General features: G+C 34.2%; 5 protein-coding genes across 9 annotated transcripts; 2 read left to right on the forward strand and 3 right to left on the reverse strand.

Annotated features, from left to right (window-relative positions):
• Positions 1-476: 476 nt before the first annotated feature.
• LOC112525759 (uncharacterized histidine-rich protein DDB_G0274557-like) lies at positions 477-1,432 on the reverse strand. Its single transcript, XM_025136017.1, has 3 exons — positions 1,329-1,432; positions 1,008-1,245; positions 477-706 (listed from the first exon to the last, which is right to left on the reverse strand). The coding sequence occupies exons 1-3, from the start codon at positions 1,348-1,350 to the stop codon at positions 658-660; spliced, it is 309 nt and encodes a 102-aa protein (XP_024991785.1). The 5' UTR covers positions 1,351-1,432; the 3' UTR covers positions 477-657.
• Positions 1,433-2,334: 902 nt separating this feature from the next.
• On the reverse strand, positions 2,335-3,382 carry LOC112525867 (putative uncharacterized protein YGR160W). Its single transcript, XM_025136162.1, has 2 exons — positions 3,104-3,382; positions 2,335-2,978 (listed from the first exon to the last, which is right to left on the reverse strand). Exons 1-2 carry the CDS (start codon positions 3,308-3,310, stop codon positions 2,547-2,549), a joined length of 639 nt encoding a protein of 212 aa, XP_024991930.1. The 5' UTR covers positions 3,311-3,382; the 3' UTR covers positions 2,335-2,546.
• A 2,058-nt stretch (positions 3,383-5,440) lies between these two features.
• On the reverse strand, positions 5,441-12,089 carry LOC112524619 (pyruvate dehydrogenase E1 component subunit beta-1, mitochondrial). Of its 5 annotated transcripts, none has more exons than XM_025134534.1 (15): positions 12,047-12,089; positions 11,699-11,769; positions 11,542-11,622; positions 9,807-9,887; positions 9,709-9,735; positions 9,539-9,601; positions 9,353-9,439; positions 8,280-8,405; positions 7,114-7,247; positions 6,964-7,036; positions 6,805-6,870; positions 6,342-6,380; positions 6,104-6,228; positions 5,887-6,001; positions 5,441-5,818 (listed from the first exon to the last, which is right to left on the reverse strand). In XM_025134534.1, exons 2-15 carry the CDS (start codon positions 11,750-11,752, stop codon positions 5,750-5,752), a joined length of 1,140 nt encoding a protein of 379 aa, XP_024990302.1. In that variant the 5' UTR covers positions 11,753-11,769; positions 12,047-12,089; the 3' UTR covers positions 5,441-5,749. The 5 variants fall into 5 exon arrangements, with proteins under 5 accessions (XP_024990302.1, XP_024990301.1, XP_024990300.1 ...); XM_025134533.1 differs by having other exon boundaries at positions 9,807-9,908; XM_025134532.1 differs by having other exon boundaries at positions 9,807-9,908; positions 11,992-12,079.
• A 2,889-nt stretch (positions 12,090-14,978) lies between these two features.
• Positions 14,979-16,556, forward strand: LOC112526101 (bidirectional sugar transporter SWEET15-like). Its single transcript, XM_025136489.1, has 6 exons — positions 14,979-15,030; positions 15,268-15,304; positions 15,422-15,635; positions 15,746-15,904; positions 16,061-16,180; positions 16,308-16,556. The coding sequence occupies exons 1-6, from the start codon at positions 14,979-14,981 to the stop codon at positions 16,554-16,556; spliced, it is 831 nt and encodes a 276-aa protein (XP_024992257.1).
• A 756-nt stretch (positions 16,557-17,312) lies between these two features.
• Positions 17,313-19,444, forward strand: LOC112524239 (exocyst complex component EXO70B1-like). Its single transcript, XM_025133997.1, has 2 exons — positions 17,313-19,140; positions 19,329-19,444. Exons 1-2 carry the CDS (start codon positions 17,313-17,315, stop codon positions 19,442-19,444), a joined length of 1,944 nt encoding a protein of 647 aa, XP_024989765.1.
• The last annotated feature ends 2,439 nt before the right edge of the window (positions 19,445-21,883 follow it).

Raw genomic sequence — 21,883 nt, forward strand, 5'->3', positions numbered from 1 at the left:
TTAAGTTTGTCAAAAATGGCAACCACATGGACCAAAAGTATAATTTACTCAATATTTTGTTCAATTCAAATAGAGGTAATGCAATTATAGTTTTATAGGAAGGAGGATGGTTCAAATTACATTCGTGCACTTTTTTTTTTTTTTTTTTTAAGTTGAATTCAATTTTATTTGAAATAATCGGGTGGGTCTGCACTTGTTTGTACAAAGAGAATAATATCATCGGAAGCAGTTAAAACATCATTCAATAAAAAAAAAGACGATTAAGATGATCAAGTAGAGAGGAGAGAAAAATGTGTTTTTCACAGTAGTAGGACTAATAAGATGTCGGGTGTTTTCATTTTCAATCACAAACGAATTCTTCCTTTCCATTAGATTTGTATTAATTCAGGATAAAGGAATGTAAATTTTCAATGTGTTTTTTGTAATAAATAAAATCCACCAATTAGTCACATAATGATGATGAATGGTATCTTAAAATTCAATCTCATGTTTTTCTTTCATCATTTCACATATGAATACATGATCATTTTGATTGACTAGTGAAATGAAACACATTACATTACATTACATTACATATAAGTATAATAAGTAGGATACACATTGTTTTGTTTTTATTAATTAAGTAATATATAATAAAAACACAATCTTCCAACACTCTTAGAAGCAGCAGCGCTCAAACAGCCAGCAGCAGCAAAGACATCCCAAACTGCATCAATACAATAACCCTTAGCAAATAGCAAAGACATGAATATTTAATAACACTTAAAACCTAACAAAAGACATCTCTCTAAATCTAATTCACCAGACATATTCATTTGAATTCAGAACTTGACAAAAGATATTATGCATTTCGCTGTCAATATATATCATCTCAATCTAAACACCCATCAGATCAGACGGATCCATTTAACTTCACTCATCTAAACTAACAAACTATCCTGAAAAGTTCTTTTTTCCCTTTACAAGGGTTCAAAAAAGAACAAATTAACAGGAGGAACATTACATACCAGCTCTTTAGCATGGCAGAACAACCAGAATCACCATAATATTCGTGGTGGTGGTGGTGAGGCGGAGGCGGCGGCGGCGGTGGAGGGTCGAAGTAACCTTGATACCCGTGAGGGTGTGGAGGATGAGGATGGCCGTAAGGTGGTGGTGGTGGATGAGGATGGCCATAGGGTGGTGGTGGCGGTGGTGGATGAGGATGGCCATAGGGTGGTGGTGGTGGTGGATGATGCGGTCCATGCCCTACAAGTTAGCAGCAACATTAAATATGTAAAATCAAGTGATGAAGAAGAATTTAGCAGCGTCGAATTCAAAGGATTACTTGCCTGGATGATGGTGATGACTCATGGCTATTCAGCTGCGAATTGAATTACAAACAAGATGTATTTAATCAAGAGGAAATCTGATTTTCTTTCTCAACTGTAGTCGGCAGGATTTGGAATGGCAAAGGGAAACTACCCTTTCAACGCGATTGGATTGGATTGGATTGAATGGGATGGGATGGGTTGGGCCGGCCCATTTTCTGATTTTCTTTTCTTACGTCTACAAAATTACTTTAAAATTCACAAACTAGTTTTTATTTGAGTATTTAAATAAAAACGACTTATCACTATATATGTATATGTATATGTATATGTATATGTATGCCTTCTTTCACATGTACATGTACGTGTAGTGCATTAATTTCATATATGCTTACGAAAAAAGGATGGATTTAATTAGTAATCAACAGAGTTAGCGGGTAAGTTGGTGAAACGTATGTGGGTTTGAAAAATGAAGGATGAATGCAACGGGGGGTGGGTGTGTAAGTGTTGACCAAGAGAGAAGGGATGAAGAAGGTAAAAAAGGAACCTTTCTTTCTTTTAAGGAGCAGGAGCAGTAGCAGGAGTGAGAAAGAGCCAAAGGTGAAGGAATCTATGCAGAAAGAGTGTTGTACGGTACTACTGCCACCACCATCACTGTTGGATAGAGATTGATGCTGTGATTTTGGTGTTGTCCCCAGTACTTGACATAACAAACCCCAATCCCTCCCTCCTTTGTTTCTTTTTATTCCATCTCCATCCCCATCCCCATCCCCATCTCCATCTCCATCTCCATCTCCATCTCCATCTCCATCTCCAATCTATTGTTATGTATTAAATAAAACCAACATGTAATATAAATGTAATGTAATGTCTTATACTAATAAAATCAAGAAAAAGCAACACGTCTCCCTCATTATAATTATATACCCTTTTAATATTATTAGTTGACTTTGATCTTGGAGATGGAAAGCTAAAATTAAATGGCAATCAAGCAAAATAATATATAAACATAAGCAACAAGGGGGGGTACACAAAAAGAATTACCATAAAATAAATTAATCTCATTTCAAAATCCACACATTAAAACCTCCATAAGAAAACACCCACATCATTCATCTTTTTCTTTTTTCTTTTTTCTTTTTTCCTTTTTCCTTTTTTCCTTTCCCCAAGGAAAAAGAATCAAAGACAAAAAGAAGGAAAGAAAGAGAGAATGATATCATTAAGCATGAGTGGAGCTAATTAAGCAGCATTATCAAAATGGAGAAGTTGACCACAACATTTGGGGCAATCCTCCACCTGTTTGGGTACCATGAAGTACATGAAACATCCTTTACATCCAGCCACCACTAATACATGCCCTCCTTTCCTGTTTTCATCTTCATCTTCATCTTCATCTTCATCTTCCTCTTCCTCTTCCTCTTCCTCTTCCTCTTCATTCTCATCCACCTGCTTTTCTTCTTCTTCTTCTTCTTCTTCTTCTTCTTTTCTTGAAGATGAAGCTGCCGCAGATGACTCCACCGAAGATCCTTCACTTTCATACTCTTCTTCTTCTTCTTCATCATCATCATCATCCTCGCTGTAAAAGTAGCCGCTAAAACCATCATCAACAGTCCTTGGATCTTCTTTTGATTTCATCCCTGTTCTCCAGTTAATGTAATACACCTCCCCTGTCTGCTTATTAAAATGAATAAGCAAAAAAAGGTTATGGCTTTTAATTAGGGTTTGAAAGTGGAGATTCATTAAGAAAGCAATTAATAATGTGTATTATTTACATTGCAGAGGAATGTTACGTTTACCTTCAAATCGAGGCATTGCTCCCAATGATAGGGTAATGTTATATTTGAATTGAGTTCCAAGGTGGCGTCGGAAGAGTGGTGGCAACGAGACAAGCCTAATCCTTCGCCGCCGCTGGTGGTGGTGGTGGTGGTGGTGGTGTTTAGAGAGAAGCTCTCTAGAGATCTTTGAAGCGATGCAGTGATCGCCGCCATGTTTGGGGCTGTCATACGTCCTCCTTCCTAATTAATTACACCCACCCTCGTCCCTCAAATTAAAATAAAAACCAAATTTATGAGAGAGAGAGAGACGATTACCAAACAAGACTTGGTTTTTATAGAGAGAGAGAGAGTTGAGTTGTTTGCGGCAAGAATAAGAAATTAAAGGTTGGAGAAAATGGAGTGAATGGCAAAAGTGGTCCCTGCACTCTTGATGGCTACGCTCTTTTCACCCTCCCACTCACCCTTGACTCTTGATTTTGCATTCAAAATTTTATATTTATTAGTTTTGATCATTTAGAAGTAATATAAAAATAAAAGAGTGTTAGTGATATTTTAATGAATGAATTGATTAGATTAGATTAGGGGATATAATATAATGATGGATTGATCTTATAAATAATACAAGTAAATATTATAAACATGAGAAAAGAGATTGGAAGAATGATGATTAAAGAAAGGAAGGAAATTAGAAAATGGGAAGTGTGAGGAGAATGAGAAGGAAACAAGAGTAGGGGAATCTGGACAGAAGAGCTGGCCAAGTTTGTCTCGCATGACATGACAACAACATTACCCAGGCCATGGCCAGCACCACCTTTTGAGTCTTGCACATGCAACCCACGTGACCCCTTTCTTCATCTTAATTAACCTTCATTCCTTTCCTCCACTTAATTCTTCCCATAAACAAAAACAACTACTACTACTACTACACTACCTTCCTTAATTTCCTTGATATAGACGTTGATCATTCATGTATGTAAACTAGAGAATGCATGATGCATGGTACGTACAAGATAAGTATTAGGCAATTAAGTTGGTTAATTAATGGTTTTGGTATTAAGTTAAGGCATGTAGAAAATCATCATTTTTGGCATTTATCGATCATATATGACAAAGTCAAGACAAAAAATTTAAGTCATTGATGAACAATAATTAGAACAAATTAAGAGAAGACGTGTGTGTGTATATATATATATATAATAATAGTAATGGAGTAAGGAATGTTGTAATTTGAAACCAGGGAATTCTAATTCTATTATTATTATTATTATTATTATTATTATTATTATATTCGGATGGAATGGAAGAAGAAAGAAGAAAGAAGAAAGAAGAAAGAAGAAAGAAAAAAAGAAAAAAGAAAAAGAGTGGAGGGTAATTCGACAAGACGAATGCATTGGGGAGGGTGCAGTGCAGAGGGAATATATAGATACAGAAGGATGTATGTATAAGGAATTGGCAAAGGGAAAATAGAGAAAGAAAGGAGGTTCACGAGAGAAAGAGTATGAGAGGATGATTGGTGTGTTTGTGGGAATCTCTTCTGACTCCTACCTTTCTCTCTCACCCCACCTTCACTTTTTCTTTTTTTTCTTTTTCTATTTTTCTTTTTCTTTTTCTTTTTCTTTTTCATTTATTTATTAACACACTTGAATAAATTAAAAGACATGAAAAAGAAGAAGAAGAAGTAAAATGTGAGGTTTGGAGGGTAAATAATTAAAAATGAGAGAGAGAGAGAGAGAGAGAGCGTGTGTTTTTTGTTTTCTTATTCATTCAACAACTACTCTCTCTGGTCAACAACATTAATTCCCCAATTACTAATAATATATAATTTGTTCAAATAAAAAAAAAGTTGCTTTATTTAAGTTATAAGCACCTGCCCATTCCTATTATTGCTTCTTAAGTCAACTCTCTTGCTGTAGCTAACCCAACCCAACCCAACCCAACCCATCTCATTTCATTTACTAGATCATGTTAAACCATTACTATCACAATATTCCAAACATGATTTACAAAACTACTCACATTCTTTTTCAACTCCACCCCATAACTATTCTTTTTCTTTTATTTGGAATAAATAATTACCACTTACAAATGATACAAATTGTCAAACAAGATTATCCACTTTAATTCTAATCCTAGCCTCCACATAGATTATAACAAGTGTGCCTAAACTCTGTTTCACAAGTACATCTGTTCGCAACTGAAAGATGCTTTCGAGGTGTTGTCCATGCATGGCGTTTCAGTGAATATGAAATTTTAGTTTGTTGGCTATGGGGTCTTTTAACATGGCAATGGAATATGGTACAAAGTACAAACAATGGAGATATAGAGCTTTTCTACTTCTTCTGCCAAACAATGAGATACAAGAAGGAAGGAGGAGGTATACCTGATGATTTATCAATGCATGTTTTGATGATGATATGAGAAACACATTTTATGTTCTTTTATAAGAAAAACAAAACAACACTAAACAAACGCAAAACTTTTGCATCTTCTTATTTTCTTTTTTTCAAAAGAAAGAGAGAATTCTGTGGCCTTTCCTTTGCCTACCTCACACAATACACAAGAAAAAACAAAACAAAAAATAGACATGTACACCCCTCCAAATCAGGTGACGCTTTCTCAAAAATATCCATCCATTCCAATTAAAACAAAAAGTCAGCATTCTCATTTTCAAGCACTTGCGGCCATTGGTACAGACCTGTAGCATGCTCTCTTAGCAGCACGTACAATATCCTCAATCTGCACCATCCATCAAAAATTAGTACTCACAAACATTTTGAATCCACAACTACAAGTATAAATTTTACCTGAGGAAAGGCCATTCTCTCAAGATTAGCAGCATAAGGTGTGGGAACATCAGCTCCAGCTATCCTCTCCACAGGGGCATCAAGATAACCAAAGCTGTCTTCAACAACCGTTGCACTACACATAATAAATAGATTATAAACAAAAACAATCAAAATAAAAATAAAAATAAAAATAAAGAGCTGCTAGAATTGAAATATCATCCATCTGATCTGATACCAGATTTCAGCACCAACACCATGTTGAGGAAACCCTTCCTCCACAGTCACCAGCCGGTTAGTTTTCCTCACTGAAGCATTGATGGTAGCTCTATCTAGCGGTCGAATGGACCGCAGGTTTATAACCTGTAAAACCCGCCTTTACTACTGCTTGCTTCAAAACCTTAAATAACCATAATATATATATATATATATATATATATTTCCTCTTTGGGCCCATATATATATATATAGCTTACCTCTGCATTTATCCCCTCCTTTTCAAGTATTTCAGCCGCCTAAAATTGCACAAAATCATACATCAGATTTGCAGAAAATGATGTTTCACAATTTAACAGATGGTCGAAAAATGCTGCTACTAGCATTCATCTCATTTGAGAAAAGAAGATTGCTGTACAAGACTCGAACGCAAGGCAACTTAGAATTGAACAAGGCTATAGGTCAGACTTCATATATCCAAAAACCTAGGAACCTGAGAGTTGCTATCCTACTAACTTCTATGTTGAAAGCTTGTTGTTCGAAAACAAACCTACCTGGTAAGTTAATTCTTCATGCATTATTCAAAGACATGCTCAATCAAGGAAATTCCTCCATTTGCCACTTACAAGTTTTTCTTTTTTTCTAAACGTGCATATGGGACTTAACGTTTGGAATGCATACAAAGACATTGCCTCAGAGATTGGAGTAACTATTCCAACAAACCTTAAGAGCATAGCCAACCATCTTGGAAAAAGCTGTGATTGTGATATCTTTCCCTTCTCTTTCTATCTGCATCCAGTAAACATAAGACGAGCAAGGTGAGCCAAATCGAATAGATTCACAAAAAAAAAATTAGAAAATATACTTTGTTTGGAGAAAAACCTTTGCTTTTCCTATTGGGAGGCAAAAACTTGAATCAAGGGCTTCTGCTGAAATTGGGAAGGTTTCACCGTATCTAAAGAGTACCACAAAAAGTCTCAAGGGGTTTGAAATGAAATTGATTAGCAATAAATGACGAAGTGGCCTACTCACAACAACTCATTTTCAAGGAAAACGACAGGATCAGGGTCTCTAATTGCAGCTTTTAGAAGTCCACGAGCATCTTCAGAGGAGTAAGGTACAAGCACTTTCAAACCAGGGACAGAGCCATACCATGCACCATAACACTGCATCACATTGGAAACATAAATGAGCATGATCTTTTTTCATGAAGCAGTTTATGGTAACTGGCTACAATTAAAGGTCACAGATACAGGATGGTGAGTGAAGCAATGAATCAACCCTGAGAGCAAAACTCACCAACCAAATCCATCATTAATCATTATCCACTGGTTGATGCAGATCATATTCATACTTAAATAGAATATGAAACATCACATCTACTAGAACTATGCAAACTATCTGTTTTCTATGGTTTTCCTGAAATGTGCTCTTCCAGAAACAGTTTCTATTTTGTGGAAGCTAAAAGGCTGCTATGAAAGTGGAAAGTGAGAAAATGAATAGTATCTGGAAAAATAAAAAAGAACAAAATGGAAATGAAAGAGCACCAATCCTTCCAGCAACTAGAAACTAAGGAGATACTCGAGAAATAGATGAGAAGTTCACTCCTGACATAACATCAATGTCGATAACCAAATACTTCCTTTATCTAAACCCATGATAAACAAGTTAGTCAAACACTTCCTTAACACCACTGATCAACTATATTTGCTGTTAACTGAAATATTGATACCACAACAATTTTCCACTTTAAAAATCATTGCAAGTTTATCCTTCAAATCACATAGCATAGTTCCTAATGATGATATAGAATTACCATTGATTCCTTTTGCGGCTTCATCAATATGGTAAATTGGGCAACAATGGTGCCCACAAAGTAGTATAAGAACCTAGTGAAAATTTTGAAAAATAATAACAGCCTAATATTTCCCTAAATCAAGTGATAATGCAATCATCTGGTAATAGTGAATCCACAGAGTAGTGTAAGAACCTATGTATCTCATTTCTGTTCAGTTTTCCTTTCAATATCAAGAGCATGGCATGATAGAAAACATAATAGTCGAAATAGGATGACCATGGACACTCTATACTTTCTGTTTGGTATGGAAGATGCTCACTTCCACATTGGCAAATTAATGCCATTCAAGTGACAACCACATGTGGAAATGACGATAAAATCAAGAGGGAGAGAATTGGACCTGGGAATGTTGAGCACCAACACCAGCAGCAGGCCCATTTGGTCCCCTAAACACAATGGGTACATTAATCTGCCCAGCAGACATGTAGTTCGACTTTGCAGCAGAATTGATGATATGATCAATTGCCTGCAAAATATCACCAACAGTTTAAAGTTTAGTCCATTTTGCCTGCAACTGCAAGAAAATATGAAAAAAATCAGATTGTAATTAATTTGGCTGCTTTTGTAACACAAAATGTTGAAACACAGAGATCTAACCACATGCTTAACGATATTTGAATTTTGAATTATGTATCACGTTTCTGAATTATGTTAGTAGGTTCCCGAATATATCAAGTTGATAACAAGGTCATATCACAGAACCGTGTCCTCATTTAGCATGTTCAGAAGTTTCGTACGCATTAATAAGTTCGGCAAATACTTGCGTAAGAAGTAAGGACAGAAGACATAAGAGATTACAATAAATCTGACTTCGAGTCCAAATGATTTGTGCTCTCAACAACAAGAGCAATTTCTGCTTAATCTGATGTTAGTAATGACTACCAGTCAGCAAGAAAAAGAACAGAACCATCAAAAACTGATAAAAGAGGATGCATCGTCACACAGATAACATCATAAGAGATGAAAACCAAGTCGAACTGCTTTTAAATTGAAAAATACTAGACAAAGCTGTTCGATTCAGTTTCTCAGAGATCAGGCAGAAAAAAATGACATACTCTGAACTGTTTTCAACATATTCCATCAACACCAACCCATCTTTTGAGCAACGATATGAAGAGACTCTAAATCTCTGCTAAGTGACCCAACAGATAAAACATCATTTCAATATGCAGTTATCCAAAATTCTACATATCCTGTCAACAACTGAGTTGAGAGTCTAGACTGTTAGACCTCTTTTTCACTGTGGCACTTCCTAACCATGAAAGCTAATATATTCCCTTCTCTCCTTCATCTCCAATTGTCCATGATGTGAATAATTTTTATGGAAGGATATTCACATATAGTAATGAAAAGAAAAGGTAGAGACAAACTAGAAACAAGAGCTCTCCAGAACATAAAAATGGGGATTTTAACCTGCATAGAGAAGTTGAAAGTCATAAACTCTATTACGGGTCTCAGACCATGATATGCAGAACCAACTCCAATCCCGGCAAACCCAGCCTGGAAATATGAACAAGTGTATCTTTTATCAAGTTGTTATAATCGGAAGCTTAAAATGGTTAAAACATCTACTAAAACCGATATAAGCATCTGTCAAACCTCTGTGATAGGGGTATCAACAACCCTTTCAGGACCGTATTTGTCCAATAAGCCCTTGGTTATCTAGCATAGCAAAAAGTTCCATTATAGTGAGACCAAAAAAAAATTAGAGATATAAGTTATTTGTTTTTGTAGAATCATGAGACAAATGTGACTTGTAAAATTCTAACCTTGTATGCACCCTGGTATTCTCCTACCTGCACACCAAAGAAAAATTAGCACAAAAGAAATGGAAGAGGAGCTCTCAGCCTTTCAAAAATACGCATACCTCTTCACCCATAACAAAGACATTAGGATCAGCAGCCATTTCCTCATCAAGAGCAGAGTTCAGAGCATCCCGTACTGTCATCTGTACAACTTGAAAAGTAAACTAAAAACCCACATTTCCTATAATCTGGTAGTAACACCAAGTCAACAAGCAAGAGTTAAAGATAAGCTTTATTGTACATTTGACATTGTGCTTGACAAAAATAATCGTCAAACGTACAAATGCAGGAGCTTCTCCCCACCTAGCTCTCTAACTTTGGTAGGTTATTTATCTTTAATGAGTCTCTGAAAATTCTCTTGGATCATAGTCACCAAATGAGCTATAACAAGTAAAGGTGAACAAGTCCTAATATATGGCACTCTACTTTATATGATACTAAAAGTCTAAAACCAAGTAGCACCTAAGGAAATATAAATATGCAATATGAAAAGAAAAGGTTGTAAAGTCCTAGCATCTAAAAAATATTATGTGGAATTCTATAAACAAATATTATGAACCCTAATGCACTGCATAAGTTTCTCCCTTAGCAAGTAAAAAAATTCAACCCTTTCGCTTCCTATACGAAAGAGATGGCTTCCAATACTCATAGACGCATCATCTTAAACGTATGATGAAGTTGGGTTAAACGATGACCACCTAGAGAGAGGTTCATAATACCTTGCTCAAGTTCAGAAAATCAATATAAGATTGGAAGGTAGTTATGATTTATAGAGTGTGGGATGAAAAAAGAGCCATAGTACCAAGTAAAAGTCTTCTATTGAATATAATACTTAGTATGTGTTTGCTAATTTATACATGCAAATAACACGCAATGTATGAGTAGGTGGCTAAAAGGTAACTTTTAGCAACAAAAGAACTAAACAAATCAAGTTTCTGAAGGAGGTAGTAGGACTAAGCAAAGGTTGACAGAGTAAAACACTGAAAGCAGTGAACGGTACTGTCCAGCTCAAACAAGGCTTGAACACTCTTATCAATGAAAATTTAACCTGTCTATAGTCCTATTAATGAGGTGGCCTTTTACACACAAATACCTATCCATGAGGCTAGCCAATAGCCTGGACCATGGTATTAGATACCACAAGGGCCTTTGGCCTAGCAGTATCCAGGTTAGCTGTAGAGCCCAGCCTCCCAGCTGGTCAAGGGCTCACCAAATGTGAGGAGGGTGTGTAAGTTCATTTGCCGTGTATAAATATTATATACTTCAAAAATATATGGTATTAGATTAGATAATGTTAGTCATGGTATCAAGAAAAAGGCTGTTAAAATTTTACTTTGTGTTTGTTTAATCTTCATATGAAAGTAAAGTATATAAGTGATATCTACTCCCTTGTTTCCGGAATGCAGTGACCCTTTTAAGTTTCAATCTGTCCTTATATAAATGAGCCAGATGATTTTTGAAAAAAAGATTGTAATCTTTATTTCTAGGGGAAACAGCCCTTGATCCTAATGGTCAAGGTAAGGTCTACATACATGGTACCCTAGGCTGCAGTGGGATATACTGCTCATTTTGTTTGGGTTTTTTATTTCTTATAATTATAAAGTACGTTTTGGATAATTTCTTATCATAGATATCAAACTTTGGCAATCAAATTATCTTGTTCGCATCAACCACTAGACATAGAAATGATAGGGTCATTAATTAACTAGCAGTCTAGTATCCTGTAGGGTAGTTGTGTAGCGAAAAGCAACACAAACTTAAGAAAAGAACAAGGCATGGAAACAAAAATCAAATCACCTCTTTGGTTGCAGATGAGTAATGCCTCATAGGCATAGCTGATGGTGCAAGCCTTAACCTCAGCACATAATTCCCCACAACCTGCATAAACACAAAAACATATAGCAAGAATATTTTTGGGTGTTAAAAGAAACAGATGCTAGGGTATTTGATTTACCTGAGAGGATAAGCCTCTGGCAGCACCAAGTTTTTGGCTTAAAATCCCCCACATCTTTTCTCCTTGAAAAACTGGATAGAAAAGAAAAAAGAAAGAATTATGATTAACAATGATCGCAAACACGGAATGAGGGTAGGAGGCAGGAAGAAGCAATTGATGAGAAAAATCAATAGAGCGATCAGATCTATGACAATTATACATGGAAATCCACAAACAGACGACTAAGTCGACGTAACAAAAAACAGAATGATAACAAACAGATGAAATAGGGAGATAAAGTGATATTGGCATACACAGACAATCGATTGAGAGAAATTTTGATTTGAGTTAAGATAGAACAAAAATTACTAGTTTACGATGAGCGGCTGGAGGAGGAAGAAGAGGTTGGTTGAGAGAGAGAGAGAGAGAGAGAGAGAGAGAGAGCATATATATATATTATATATATATATATTATCTGATGGAGATGGAGCTGTAGAGATGGACAAGAGATCGGGCTTTGATAATATTGCGGCCCAACTTTGTGTTGGAAAAGCCCGCTATTCTATTCTTTTGAAATAAGAGTATTTTAGTTTTAGTTTTAGTTTTAGTTTTAATACCACTAATTACTAAATACTAATCAATTAGCGATTAGATTCCTGTTGGAATAATTCTTTTTTGTTATAAAAGGAAACCCCACCACCCCCTCACCTCTTCCAAAAGCCAACTCCTTCTTAAAACTTTATTTTAATTTCACCACTAATATATATATATATATATATATATATATATATATATCTTGTATAAAAACAAATGACAAGTTTCATATTCATCTACATTTACCATTTACCATTTACCATTTACCATATATATATATATATAACAATATTTACTTTAACTTAATATCTTTTACAAATCTTTTGTTTTCAAATATTATGTTTTTGCTTCCCTTTTAATTATTTATGTTATATTCTTATGGTATTGTCTTTTTTATATTATTGGTGGATAAAAATAAGTGTATATATTCCAAGGAAAAGATGCATGGCTCCATCCATTTTATAACTTGATTTAAAATATAAATTTTAGTTCAATCAAGTTTCAAATGTATGTCATTCAAAATTAAACCCATAAATTAAGTCGCGTTCAAAGGATAATAGTTTGACCAAATATTTTCTAAGGTGATATATGTTATAAAATTAGTTTTCGTCATTATTATATCTTAATTAAAATCTCATCTTTACCCTAGTATGATTTTGTTATCAGCTTGGTCATTCTTTTAAAACGATCAGGACTACATCAATATATTTCAATTTCGTCTACCATCTTCATCAATCAAGAACCTTGATCGATCGCTTTTCATTGATAGATGCAAAAAGAACATATGGACCAAAACAAATTACATTAGCTAGCTTGAACGAAAGTCACTTTGTAATTAATTAACAAAACAAACAACGATGATATATATACACACACATATGTGGGCGAATGATTGTGTGAGAATAATTAAGAGTTAAGGTGAGAAACGCAAAAAAAAATATGGACCATTGATCACATTAATCTCAAACCCACCCATAAATCGCGTTTGATATGAGGACTTATCCGATACATCTAAGGGTGGAGATCCTTTTTAACCTTTCTTTTCATCAGAATCCAATCCTATACACCTGTGTATATGTATGTATGTTACAAGTATATAGCCCATGTGATGCAAAATATAAACATAAAGCGATAAAATATATAAGATTTTTATATCCATTATTAATTTATATATAATGTTTCAACACTTGTTAAAAGTTTTTAACAAGTAAAAACTTGAACGCTTTTAAAAGGAGAGTTGGATAATAATTCTTGTGATCATCATGACTTAATTTTACCTACCTCATGATGGTCATATCATTAAGTTTCAAGTCTTAATTTATATATAGGGGCGACTGTAGTTTATTATATTATGATATAACTCATTAATGTCATAATATTTCATTACTAATAAAACTAAATTAAACTTGCATAATTAAGTGCACGTTCCATCTAGATTTAAAAAAACAAACTACTCAAAGTCAAATTTGTTTGCTTTAGATAACTAAACACGAAACGAATTTAATTCTATGAAAGCATTAATAGATAAACAACTAACCAAACAAATAAAAATTTATTATTTATATTTTTACCGATATTAAGGAGTCGTTTACTAAAAATTTAGTAGATTATTGGTAAAAATCATCTTTTTCATTTACTACATCATATGGGGTAATATTTTCAGCCGTCAAAGTAGATGTAGAGTTGTTATTAGCCATCAAAGTTAATTTTTACATTTGTTAAAGAATATATAAGACTGAATTAAGGAAAATTAAGAGAATAGAAAAATGCAAAGTGCGTGCATGTCAATTATGGGTTGTAGTTAGAGCAAAACCGTGACAAACGTTTCAAGGAGGTTATTATCACGTGAACTCAATCATGTAATAATTAAACCACCCATTTAATCATTTTGTATCCTTTAATTAACTTTTATTTTTGTAAAAGAAAATAAAAACACTATATACATCAATATTATACCATTGTAAATCTTTAATAGAAAAGTCAGATGTATGAAAAACACATGTGACTAAAACACACACACACACACACAAAATATATATATATATATATATATATATATATAAAGAGAGAGAGAAAGAAGGAGGAAGTTCAGACGAATATAATAACAAAATAAGATAATATAAAAATAATCAAATCACGTGTAAAATTACATAGAATTTTACATTAACAAACAACGAAAGGGTGAGTGCAGGCGAAGTAGCTGAATCACATGTGATTCGACTATTTTGTTATTCTTTTATTTAGTTATTGTTCGCATATATATGAACATGAGACTGTATATGTATATATGTATATATATATATATATTAACACTTTGATGTATATATATATTTTTAATTGATTATCTCATGTCATGATTTATAGTTAAGTTAGTAATGGGCACATGAATTAGTACATATATATACACAACACATATTAATATTACACGTAGAGAGAGACACATATATATATAGATATAGAGAGAGAGAGAGAGAGAGAGAGGAAATGATTATGAACTCAAAACCCCAATTATATATAAAACAACAATTAATTAAAAAGGAAAAAAGGGGTATGTATGATATATGGTAGGTCACCTACCATTATCATCACGCAACAAGGATGGAATTGGATCGCCCATCTAATCTAATCATATAAATACTTCCATCTCTTACACCTTCAATTTTACTAAATTAATAATTTCATTTATATATCAAATCAAAACATAAATATGGAGATTTTTGATGTCCAGCACCCACTGATTTTAGTTTTTGGCATCCTGGGTACCTTAATTACTCTACTCTTTTAATTAATTCTTAGCTACCTAGCTACATTTCATTCATTGCTTTTTAATTTAACATCTACATGCCATTTAATTGCTTTCTTTCAAATGCAATGATCAACCACTCTCCTCTCTCAAAACAACATCTATATCTATATATAAAACAACCAAATGCATATCCATCAAAGATGATTAATTAATTACTTTAATTTACTTGTTGTACACGAATGATGTACAGGTAACATTGTGTCTACCGGTGTTTACTTTGCTCCAATGTAAGTCAATATATATATATATATATGTCATTATAATTTAATTAATATCTTTTTTTTATGTATTACTAATTAATAAAGATTGATTGTATAATACAATATATATATGTTGATCGATAGGCCCACATTTGTGGAAATATGGAAGGCAAAATCGACAAAAGGGTTCGAGTCATTGCCATATGTGGTGTCATTGTTTAGCGCCTTGTTATGGCTCTATTATGCGTTGATGAAAGAAGGAAACACTTTCCTTCTCATCACCATTAACGCTCTTGGTTCCTTGGTTGAAGCCGTATACGTCATTATTTTCATCATCTATGCTACATCCCATGCCAAGGTGTGTGAATATATATAGTTGATTGATTAATTAATTGCTAATTTATTTAAGAAAGTAAAGTAAAGCAAAGCAAAAGTAAGGAATAAATGAATGTTGTTAATTACATGCAGAAGCATACATGTAAGATCGTGATTGGTACGATGGCGTTGTGGGTTGTGATATGTGTGGGATCATTTATGTTGTTGGAAGGAGCAAAACGAGCACTAGTTGTGGGTTGGCTTTGTGTTGGAGTTTCCATCTGTGTTTTTGCAGCACCTCTTACCATTTTGGTTAAACCAACTATTTTTTTTTTCCTTAATTAATTATCCATCTACCTAATGAAGTTATATATATATATATATATATATCTCCATTAATTAATTAATTAATGCCTAATGCCTAGCTAGCTATTTATAAGATAACATATTATTATGTTTGATGTACAGTGTGAAGTTGTGAAAACCAAAAGCGTCCAATTCATGCCATTCCCATTGTCCTGCTTTCTCACCCTAAGCGCCATCATGTGGTTCGTATATGGAATGCTGACCCTCGACTTGTGTGTTACGGTATATATATTTTTTTATCTTCAATTCTTTTTTAGGTTCATAAATTAATTTATTAAAAACAAAATTAAAACGTTGAATGACTTAGCCAGCTAATTGGAGATATATATATATATATTATTGTACACAGGTTCCAAATATAGTAGGGTTTGTATTGGGAATGATTCAGATGGCATTATATCAATATTACAAAGAAAGAAGCAAAGTGGCGAGCTACATTATCCATGCAGTGTCGGAACACACAGTAAACATAAAGCTATCCAACTCAGAAGTCTATCCGATGGATTCCGGTGGGAGGGAAGATCAGGAACATAACAACGACAACGCTGGGGTGGAAGTAGTGAACCTGAAGCCTCATGTACTTATGTCTTCATCTTAATATCTACCACATGATGTGTTTAATTATCCATCCATCCATATATATATATATATATATATATATATATATATATGCACCTTAATTATTTTTATGATTCATGTTGTTCCTTTTCAATCATACATATATATACACCTGATCAGCTTGGTTATTTTCAGTGATATAATTCTCTCCACATACCATAACTTTATCCATGCTATTCTTACTAATACATGCAAACAATTAGTTTTGTAATCAAAATCATAACTTACACTGCTATAAGTTGAATATTAAAAAAAAATAGAACCTAATCCTATTCATCAACCCAAATTAACTACCCTACATCCACGGTTATTACGGGAATGCATCTTTACATCTTATTCTCATACCAAAATCTCTAAAAACCATCCCAATATATATATCATTCTAAAAAAACTGTTTTTTTTTTCTTTCTCTTTGGTATCTTAAGTGTTATTCATAGATATACACCTTCTTATAAGCTTGGTTATTTTAGTTTGTGGATTTACTTATAACATCCTAGCTAGACTTTACAATTAATGTATAACTAAAATTGTTAAAATCAACGAATTCTAATTGGTTATTGCATAAGCGCAAGGACACCTCCTCCTCCTTGATCGGACTAAAACAAATTTTCACCCCTACAAAATGAATTCCCTAATTAGCTCCATCCTTCCCCTGCCTGCATTTTCATTCATTCATCTTCTTCCCTTCCCTCTCATAATTTGTTTCTTTTTCTTTTCTTTTCTTTTTTAATATATAATGGAGATCTATAGTACTAAGGCTGCAGCTAATAAGAATCGTCGAAAATCTAACTTGGATGGCGATATTGTTGATGCTAATGATGAATCTTTGTTAGATGTTTATCATCAAAATATCTCCGCTGACATTGACCGTTTGGCTCATGAATTCTCCACCCTCCATGAAAAGTGTCTCGAACCTGAAATTCCTGACACCGTCGACACCTTCGTTCGGATCATCGAATTAAGGATTAAAAGATATAATTCCACAAAACCAGGCATGAGGTGTGGTAAGATGGTGACAGACCAGGAAGATCAATATTTCACAGATGCCATTACACGTTTATCAAAACTGAAGATCGTTTTGAGCGAGTTCCCAAATACTACGCCATCGCTTGATCGGATCACCGACGTCCTGCAACAAGCCATGACCTTAATGCAAGACGAGTTTCAGGCTCTTTTACTAGATTATACTGCTCCTTCCGAACCCATAACCATTTGCAAGAAGCCCAACTCTTGTACATCTCTGGAACCAGACAACAACCAACAAGATTTTCCAGGTTACTCAAAAGATAACATGATTTTGATGCAAAAAATCGTAGCCGTCATGATCCATGCAGGCTACCAATATGAATGTTGCCAGGTGTATAGCACGGTACGCAGAGATGCTTTGCATGAGCAAGTCAAAAGGTTCGGATTCGAAAAGGTGAATGTTGAAGACGTTCATAAATCGAAATGGGCTTCCCTTGAGCCAGATATATCACGATGGGTCAATTTAGCCAACTATTCTTCTGACGTTCTTTTCCCTGCCGAAAGAAAGCTTGGCGAGACTGTGTTTTCTAATCATATATCGGTTTTCACAGGCTTATTTATCAACCTCATTCATGGGGTCACCGCCTTACTTGTTGATTTTGCAACAGCCGTGGCAATGACGAAGCCAAAGGCAAAGAGGTTGTTCAAATTCCTGGATATATACGAGGCACTGGGTGGTATTGGACGTGCCTTGGTGGATGAATCAAACTCACATGTAAAACTAGAAGAATATTGCAATCTCCAGTCGGAAATATCATCTGTTAGGGGTAGCATGGGAGAGACAGTGGTGATCATATTCAACGATCTAAACAACTCCATCCGCAATGACACTAACAAAACTCCCGTTCAGGGGGGTGCAGTACACCCGCTAACACGCTACGTCATGAACTATCTAAAATGTGCATTTGACGAGTACAAAGACACATTGGAACATATATTACGACAACATGTTCACGAAGCTTCATCTCAAGTAGTGGAGGATAAGTCATCATTGTCGAAACAATTATTTTCTGTGATTGAGCTGTTAGACGCCAACCTGGAGGTAAAATCAGGATTGTACAAAGACCCATCGTTGCGATGCATATTTCTGATGAACAACAACAGGTTCATATTACAAGTAGTGAAGGGGAATAAGGAGATGAAAGAAGCGATGGGAGATAATTGGTGTCGACGCAAGTCATCGGATGTACGAAACTACCACACGAGTTACCAGAGGGAAACATGGAACAAGTTGTTACAATGCATCACCCAAGAAGGCGTCCAAGTGAACGGGAAACCCAACAGACGGATAGTGAAGGAGAAGTTGAAGAATTTTAATGGGATGTTTGATGAGATATACAAGACGCAGAGCACGTGGGTGGTGAACGACGAACAATTGTTATCAGAGATTCGGGTTTCCATAACGGCTGTGGTGAGTCCAGCCTATAGGTCATTCATTGGCAGGTATAAACCCCAGTTCGAAGGGGCCAAAAGCATTGATAAGTACATCAAGTATCAACCTGAAGATATTGAGGCAATGATGGAGACCTTATTCGAAGGTAAACATTCCATCATCATCATCATCATCATCATCATATATATATATATATATATATATATATAACAACTTCCTGTCTTGTTGCAATTAATTATATTAATATTATATGTTAGTTTTGAAACCAAACTACAAGATTAAATTTATGGTTAATAACTATGATTGATAATTTGTTATATGAACCAATACAAGGTACGGAGAAGGTAGAGAGTCAAATGAATGGCATACAAGCAGCATCAACCGTGAAGCAAACAGCGGGAGCCTTTAAAAGTCTACTGAAAACTTATAAAAACGTAGGACTCATGTAATACAAGTTTGAGTTTGAGTTTGAATTGGAGTTAGTTAGTTACACACTTGGAATAGGATGTTGTTGAAACATTATGATTGTAAATATATGACAATTAATTAATGTGTTAATTTTTGTCCTTGTATATTTTTTTTGGAATCATCTAATTTTCTTTCCAACACGTGTACCTTTCCAAAATTAATTAATTGGGGGCTTCAAGTAGAATTTTAGGTTGTCTCAACAAGATATCGAACCAATTTAATTTTGTCTCTCAATTTGGACTTGATGGTGGAGGGATGTTTCAAGACTTGTACATATAATTAAAAATTATTTTATTAAAGCTACCCCAAGTCCATCTTTAACCCCTTCCCCTGATTCTGGCACCAACAACCCCTCCCCTTCCGATGGTCTACAAGATTTTTGTGTGTTCAACACTTGTTTGGACTTAGCAAGGGACCATATCGTTACTATTGTTGGCCTTGAACTTGGGAATGGTTTCGTGTCCAACTCTCCTTTCTTAATCCGACAAACACCTGGATTGCCCCATTTGTAAAGCTTCTATCTCCAACTCATCCCTAGTCTCACCCTACGAGCATGCATGGCAATCATCTGAAATTGAAGAGAACCTACCAATAAGAGCTAGTCATAACCATCGACTCCTAGTGGTTCCATTTTGCATATGAATCAACAGTTCCATCCCAACCAGGCCTATAACCTCCAGCTCAAATTAAGAATCACCCACACCCATTTGAAAGCTTTGTTTTTGGACCATTTAACCTAGGAAGCCATATGATAACAACCAAGTTTTTTAACCCTTTTATGGGAATGGTTGGAGAGATGGCCTTTGCTACGATCTTTAGGAGCTTTGGTTCGAGTTTCTTTGTTGCATATCCTTACAAATCATACTAGATCTCATAGCTAATTTATGGCACCAGCAACCCGAAAGTGGAAGGCAAGTAATGCAAGTACATAAATTGCTCAATAAATCAACTATCTATTTCTTCTGTTGTTTCACATTGTGTATTACGTTGTTACAAGTGTTAAAGGGAGATAAGTAGCTCAGATTCCATGGGTTTGTGAAGAAAAACAATTTAATCCTTTGGCATAATGAGTTCTCATGTACATGTGATTTTGGAAGATAAGAGGATGAAAATTTTGTAGAATGATGGATTGGAAAAGTAAAATTTTGAAAGTAAAATTTTGTAGGCAATATAATTCTCTTCTTCAGAGACAAAAGTGTGATTCAATGAAATTTGAGGGGGTAGAATGATGGATTAGCAAGAAAATGCGATAAAGATGAAGCGCTGGTTTTGTTGGCTACACGGAAAACAGACATGACCAAGTCGCGCCTTATACTCCAGAATGCATTCATCGTCAGTCACCATGCATGGATCATTAATTTTATGTGTTTCTTAATGGCGTAATCGTCACTGAAATCGACAGAATCATAGCCTTGGGTCAAGGTCAATCCTCATATATCATCCGTCAATTCTCTCCAAATTCACACCAAATCATCGATCTCCAAGCCTATTTCTACTCCTTGGTTATTAATTTACAATTTTTTTTACATATTTTTATATTCATTAGAAGGTACTCACACAATGCTATGAAATATATCTTGATTTTAATGTTTCGTTATAATTTTTTGGTCTCTATCGATTTTATAATAAGGTTTTATGTAGTTTTAAGCAAACACTAATGTTTTTTTAATAAAATATAAATTTAAAAATATCATAAAAATTAAAAAAAATTAAAAAGTTCTAATTTTTCTGTGTAATTGCTTTAATTCAAAAATTTATTATAATTTAATTTAGATTTAATAATAAAATAGTGTATTTTTGGTTTAATAATATATTTTTTTATATAAATATAATAACTAAGTATTCTGTTAAAACTCAATAATTTATTTTTAGTTCATTAATTATGATCAATACTTTATATTAGAAAACAATTAAAACTTTTATGAAATCTCATATTCGTCACATTAAATGGACAGTTGAGATTGAGTTGTATTGGTTGTACAAATGTAAAAGGTTGCATAATAACTCACCTCCCTCTCTCTCTCTCTCTATATATATATATATGTGTGTGTGTGTGTGTAAATGTATAGATATTATAAAGCATTAATTGACAAAAACTCTTAAAGATCTTTTTTATGTATTAAGTACTGTTTATTAATACATATTACCTAAAATTCAAGATTACAAGTAAATTGTATGTATGTACAACTTATTAAAGCTTCATTTTTGAATTCGTGTAACTAATTGCAGATAAATATTTTATCTATACTATATTATAAAGCATTTGGCTAAAACTCTTAAAAACTCTTAAAACTCTTAAACTCTTAAAAACTCTTAAAACTCTTAAACCCGTTCATCTCTATCCGATTTCATCCCATATATGAATTCGTGTAACTAACTGCAGATAAACACAATCAAATACAGGATAAACATCTCATTTT

This window comes from Cynara cardunculus (genome assembly GCF_001531365.2).
Source record: "Cynara cardunculus var. scolymus isolate 2C chromosome LG 13, CcrdV1, whole genome shotgun sequence".
In the NCBI taxonomy this organism is placed as follows: domain Eukaryota; kingdom Viridiplantae; phylum Streptophyta; class Magnoliopsida; order Asterales; family Asteraceae; genus Cynara; species Cynara cardunculus.

Excerpts from the sequence above, each read along its gene's own strand:
- LOC112525867 (XM_025136162.1), bottom strand. The coding sequence starts at position 3,310 with ATGACAGCCCCAAACATGGCGGCGATCACTGCATCGCTTCAAAGATCT. Across the intron at positions 2,979-3,103 it reads AGCAATGCCTCGATTTGAAG|ACAGGGGAGGTGTATTACAT; the intron begins GTAAACGTAACA and ends TTTAATAAGCAG.
- LOC112524239 (XM_025133997.1), top strand. The coding sequence starts at position 17,313 with ATGGAGATCTATAGTACTAAGGCTGCAGCTAATAAGAATCGTCGAAAA. Across the intron at positions 19,141-19,328 it reads GATGGAGACCTTATTCGAAG|GTACGGAGAAGGTAGAGAGT; the intron begins GTAAACATTCCA and ends AACCAATACAAG.
- LOC112525759 (XM_025136017.1), bottom strand. The coding sequence starts at position 1,350 with ATGAGTCATCACCATCATCCAG. Across the intron at positions 1,246-1,328 it reads GAGTCATCACCATCATCCAG|GGCATGGACCGCATCATCCA; the intron begins GCAAGTAATCCT and ends GCTAACTTGTAG. Across the intron at positions 707-1,007 it reads TCTGCCATGCTAAAGAGCTG|TTTGGGATGTCTTTGCTGCT; the intron begins GTATGTAATGTT and ends GTATTGATGCAG.
- LOC112526101 (XM_025136489.1), top strand. The coding sequence starts at position 14,979 with ATGGAGATTTTTGATGTCCAGCACCCACTGATTTTAGTTTTTGGCATC. Across the intron at positions 15,031-15,267 it reads TTTAGTTTTTGGCATCCTGG|GTAACATTGTGTCTACCGGT; the intron begins GTACCTTAATTA and ends AATGATGTACAG. Across the intron at positions 15,305-15,421 it reads GGTGTTTACTTTGCTCCAAT|GCCCACATTTGTGGAAATAT; the intron begins GTAAGTCAATAT and ends GTTGATCGATAG.
- LOC112524619 (XM_025134530.1), bottom strand. The coding sequence starts at position 11,899 with ATGTATAATTGTCATAGATCTGATCGCTCTATTGATTTTTCTCATCAA. Across the intron at positions 7,248-8,279 it reads TTGGTGCTCAACATTCCCAG|TGTTATGGTGCATGGTATGG; the intron begins GTCCAATTCTCT and ends AATGTGATGCAG. Across the intron at positions 5,819-5,886 it reads AGAGAATGGCCTTTCCTCAG|ATTGAGGATATTGTACGTGC; the intron begins GTAAAATTTATA and ends TGGATGGTGCAG.